At 45.5% G+C, this 4646-nt stretch overlaps 1 protein-coding gene across 1 annotated transcript; it reads left to right on the forward strand.

Moving 5' to 3' along the window:
• The first annotated feature begins 915 nt into the window (after positions 1 to 915).
• Positions 916 to 2947, forward strand: LOC144104347 (uncharacterized). Its single transcript, XM_077637293.1, has one exon. The coding sequence runs from the start codon at positions 938 to 940 to the stop codon at positions 2744 to 2746; it is 1809 nt and encodes a 602-aa protein (XP_077493419.1). The 5' UTR covers positions 916 to 937; the 3' UTR covers positions 2747 to 2947.
• The last annotated feature ends 1699 nt before the right edge of the window (positions 2948 to 4646 follow it).

The raw sequence follows: 4646 nt of genomic DNA on the forward strand, positions 1-4646 counted from the left end.
GAAGAGACAGGAACGTAAAAAGACTAAGCGCGTCTGGGCCACGTCCCTCTCTTTGGCACGGTTTCCTTCAATTATACCACGCACCAACTGGTCCGAAAAAATTCCCTCTTGCTTCTCCTAAGCCTCTTTTTTGCAGCTCGCCCAAAAGCGCAGAGAAAATTCACAAGCACATGCTTGAAGGGGCTCTCAAAGGGGCTCTCAAAGGGGCTCTAAGAAATTGGAAGACGCTTGAGCTTCGCCTTTAAGAGCGGGACGCGACAGCGTGTCGCAGCACCGCCAGAGAGACCACAGAACGCCATCGCTAGTTCGGCGCGACACTATGAAACGCCTTTGAACACATTTTCCATTTTTTCCAATTGCGTGCCGATTTTATGCCAATTTTGAAACGGGACCCGATAACCATCGCTTTATACTCTATAAAACATTTCAATTTACTGTCATGAGCTGTGCCAATGCAGCGCCATCTATATTGTAGAAGTGAAAGTAACTTAGAATAGCTGGCGCTGAGGAACGATAGGTGGTAATATGCGCTGAGGTACGACTGTGTTCGGTTTGTGTTTCGGTTTATGGAGTTCGACTTCCAAAGCAACTTAGCCTATGAGGGACGCCGTAGATTTTGGCTGCCTCGGGGTTCCTTAATGTGCACAGACATCGCACAGGGTTTGGTCTTTGAAGACGTCAACTGGTCCGAAAGCGGATCCCGGTTATACCGCAACGGTTTCGCCCCTGCGGGCGGCAGCGTGGGTGCAACCCTTCGCGACCTCTTCGGGCTTCAGACGGGCAGGCAGCGTTGACCAAACCTGTGTGGGTCATGGTTTAACGCGACAGCGTTGAGGATCGTGTCGCAGAAAAGCCGGTTTCGGCGTTGTTGGCCGTTGGCGCTGTAACAAGAAACACGAGAACCTCCGAGAGTGGACACGGCAACCCCGTGGTGACAATGTCAACTGATGTGCCACTATTTGTGCAGGTACTTACCGGATTCTTTTCCATCGCCTTGGGCCGTGCAGTAAGCGCAGACAGCGGCTTCAATCGTCACCCAGCTTCTGCCGATGCCTTTCGACTGCCGTGCGCGGGGGGCGTACATTTTTCACACTGCGAGCTGCTGTCGTGGCACGTGGATACTACCTTCTGCGCACCCTCTTCGAGCACAGCGACGTCATCCACACTTCCAGCCCGGATTTTGCCTATAAAAGGAACGCCTGCGCCTTCCATCAGCAGTGGACACGGCAACCCCGTGGTGACAATGTCAACTGATGTGCCACTATTTGTGCAGGTACTTACCGGATTCTTTTCCATCGCCTTGGGCCGTGCAGTAAGCGCAGACAGCGGCTTCAATCGTCACCCAGCTTCTGCCGATGCCTTTCGACTGCCGTGCGCGGGGGGCGTACATTTTTCACACTGCGAGCTGCTGTCGTGGCACGTGGATACTACCTTCTGCGCACCCTCTTCGAGCACAGCGACGTCATCCACACTTCCAGCCCGGATTTTGCCTATAAAAGGAACGCCTGCGCCTTCCATCAGCAGTGGACACGGCAACCCCGTGGTGACAATGTCAACTGATGTGCCACTATTTGTGCAGGTACTTACCGGATTCTTTTCCATCGCCTTGGGCCGTGCAGTAAGCGCAGACAGCGGCTTCAATCGTCACCCAGCTTCTGCCGATGCCTTTCGACTGCCGTGCGCGGGGGGCGTACATTTTTCACACTGCGAGCTGCTGTCGTGGCACGTGGATACTACCTTCTGCGCACCCTCTTCGAGCACAGCGACGTCATCCACACTTCCAGCCCGGATTTTGCCTATAAAAGGAACGCCTGCGCCTTCCATCAGCAGTGGACACGGCAACCCCGTGGTGACAATGTCAACTGATGTGCCACTATTTGTGCAGGTTGGTGGACGAAAATATTGCTGCCGTAGCAACTGCCTTTTTTTGATCGTGTTGCCGTGTCCACGCACATTGCTGGTTTGCTTTAGTGATTGTATCTCAATTGTAGGCCTGTTGCTGAAGTTATCCGGTGATGTTGAGGAAAATCCTGGCCCGGATACAATGGAAATGATTCAACAAGTAATTGCTTCTCAAACTGAAATCCTCAGCAAATTAAGCGAAATACAGGAAAACCAAACATCGTCTGAAGCAAGAATTCTGGACATGCAATCCAGGCTGTCTGCTATAGAACAAAAGCTACAAACCTTTGACGAGTCTCGGGATAGGCTTTCGAAACTAGAAACTTTTGCTGAAAGATGTGAAATAGAAATGACTACAGTTTCGAGAAAACTTGATGAGTTGGAAAACCGCTCGCGGCGCAATAACTTGATTGTACGCGGAGTCAAGGAGGAGGAATCAGAGAGTGAAGAGGACCTACTACAGAAAGTAAACAATGACATCTTTGATAAAATTCTGAAACAAAGGGTGGACACTATTGAAAGGATTCACCGACTTGGAAAGAGGGAACCAGGTAGAGACCGTCCGATTATTATTAAACTTACTGACTTTAGGGATAAGATGAAAATAATGAGTAACTGTTTCAACCTAAAAGGCACTCAATTTAGTGTAAATGAAGATTTTTCTAAAAGGGTTGTGGAAATACGAAAAAATCTTTGGAACTCCTGTGCCGATGAACGAAAGAACGGCGTGAAAGCTAAGTTAATTTTTGATAAGTTAAAAGTCAAGAATACCTTATACGCATGGAACGAGGAGACCAAGCAGCGGTTCAAATGCCAGGTTGCCACTAGCACTAGCAATGAGTGACTAAACAATCATAAGACGGTCTGCTTTAAAATTATAAATGTGAACGCTAGGAGCATGCTTAACAAGGTTGACGCCATAGAAAGTATATGCCTTGAACATGAACCCGATATTATGGTAATCACAGAGACATGGCTACATAAAGATATTAGAGACTGTGAAGTTGCTCCCCCAAACTACTCCATAGTACGAAAAGACCGTGAAAGGAGGGGTGGCGGAGTTGCAATACTGGTTAAGAGTAATATAGTATTCTCAGTTATAGAAGGGTTTGATGATTTAGAAACTGCATGGATTAAAACCAGACTGAATGGTCGTACTGTCTTAGTGGGTGCTTTCTACAGAGCTCCCAATTCAACCATAGACGTGCTTGATAACCTAAAAAGGTTACTGGACCTAAACGTACACTTTGGTGACAATATTATGCTGACAGGTGATTTTAATTTGCCAGGAATTGATTGGATGTCGCTTTCTCCCGGCAGAGTTGATACAGCTAGCAGTGAACATCTGATCGAACTCGCCTATTGCTATGATTTGACTCAGATTGTTGAAAAGAGTACGAGAGTATGTACGACAACATCCTCGATACTAGACCTTGTCTTTTTGTCATCTGGTCTACTAGAGTTTTTGCTGAGTTGTGATCTTGAAGAAGGATTGTCTGACCATAAAATGGTGATTATGTCGCTCAATATGACTCACGAAATATGTCACAAATCTTGCAGAAAGACTGTTTTGAATTTTGCGGCTGCCGATGATGTCGGATTACTGGACTACCTTGAAATCTCGTTTGATGAATTCATGTGTTTATATCAAGACGGACTTGGCACAGATAAGTTGTGGGATTTTTTTGCAAACATGACAGCGAAAGCAATTGAGATGTTCATTCCTAAAACCATGAAAATAACAAAAAGGAAGCATCCTTGGATTAATAGAGACATTATTCACAAAAAACGACAGCTCAAAAGGAAACGAAAAAGATGCTCACAATACCCAAGCCCTGAATTAAAAACCTCCATATGTCGTATGAGCCAAGAGTTAAAGCGACTCATCAAAGAAAGTAAAAATACCTTTTACAGTCAGACTCTCACCAGATTTCTTACTGAAGCGCCCAGTAAGTTCTGGCGATATATAAATGGCGGCGGTAAAACTCACCATTCTAATGAAGAAGAGAGCCCCCAGAGGGCTGAAAGTTTTAATTCATTTTTTGCATCTGTTTTCACTGAAGATGACGGCGAATCACCGTTTTTTGAGCCTCCAGGTTGCCCTCCTATACCCGATTTAGAAATAAGTGAAGAAGGAGTTCTGAAACTCCTTTTGAATATCAACACTAAAAAGAACTCAGGACCGGACGGTATCCCGAATGAATTCTTATATAGATATGCAGAGTGGAATTCTAAATTTCTTACTAAAATCTTTCAATCGTCTATCGACAGTAGTTGTGTTCCCATTGCCTGGAAATGTGCGAAAATAGTGCCTGTGCATAAAAATGGTCCCACTTCTAACGTTGAAAATTATAGACCCATTTCCCTCATTAGCACGTGTTTCAAGTTACTCGAACATATTATGTACGCTCACTTATCAACTTTTCTTGAGAGTAACAATCACCTATTTGTAAACCAGCATGGCTTCCGCAAGGGGCTTTCTACCATCACACAACTCACGGAAACTGTACATGATCTTTCTCAGTCAATTAATTCCCGCATGCAAACAGACATCATAATTTTGGACTTTGCAAAGGCGTTTGATAAGGTTTCGCACCCTAAGCTATTACTAAAAATCAGTGCCATATTTAAAAATGAAACTATAACTAAGTGGTTCAGGTCATATCTTTCGTCTAGAGTACAGTATGTTCAGGTTCAAGAGTATAAATCCAACATCATGCCAGTCGATTCCGGTGTTCCCCAGG

The sequence above is a fragment of the Amblyomma americanum genome, chromosome 9 (genome assembly GCF_052857255.1).
Source record: "Amblyomma americanum isolate KBUSLIRL-KWMA chromosome 9, ASM5285725v1, whole genome shotgun sequence".
In the NCBI taxonomy this organism is placed as follows: Eukaryota; Metazoa; Arthropoda; class Arachnida; order Ixodida; family Ixodidae; genus Amblyomma; species Amblyomma americanum.

Excerpts from the sequence above, each read along its gene's own strand:
- LOC144104347 (XM_077637293.1), top strand. The coding sequence starts at position 938 with ATGTCAACTGATGTGCCACTATTTGTGCAGGTACTTACCGGATTCTTT.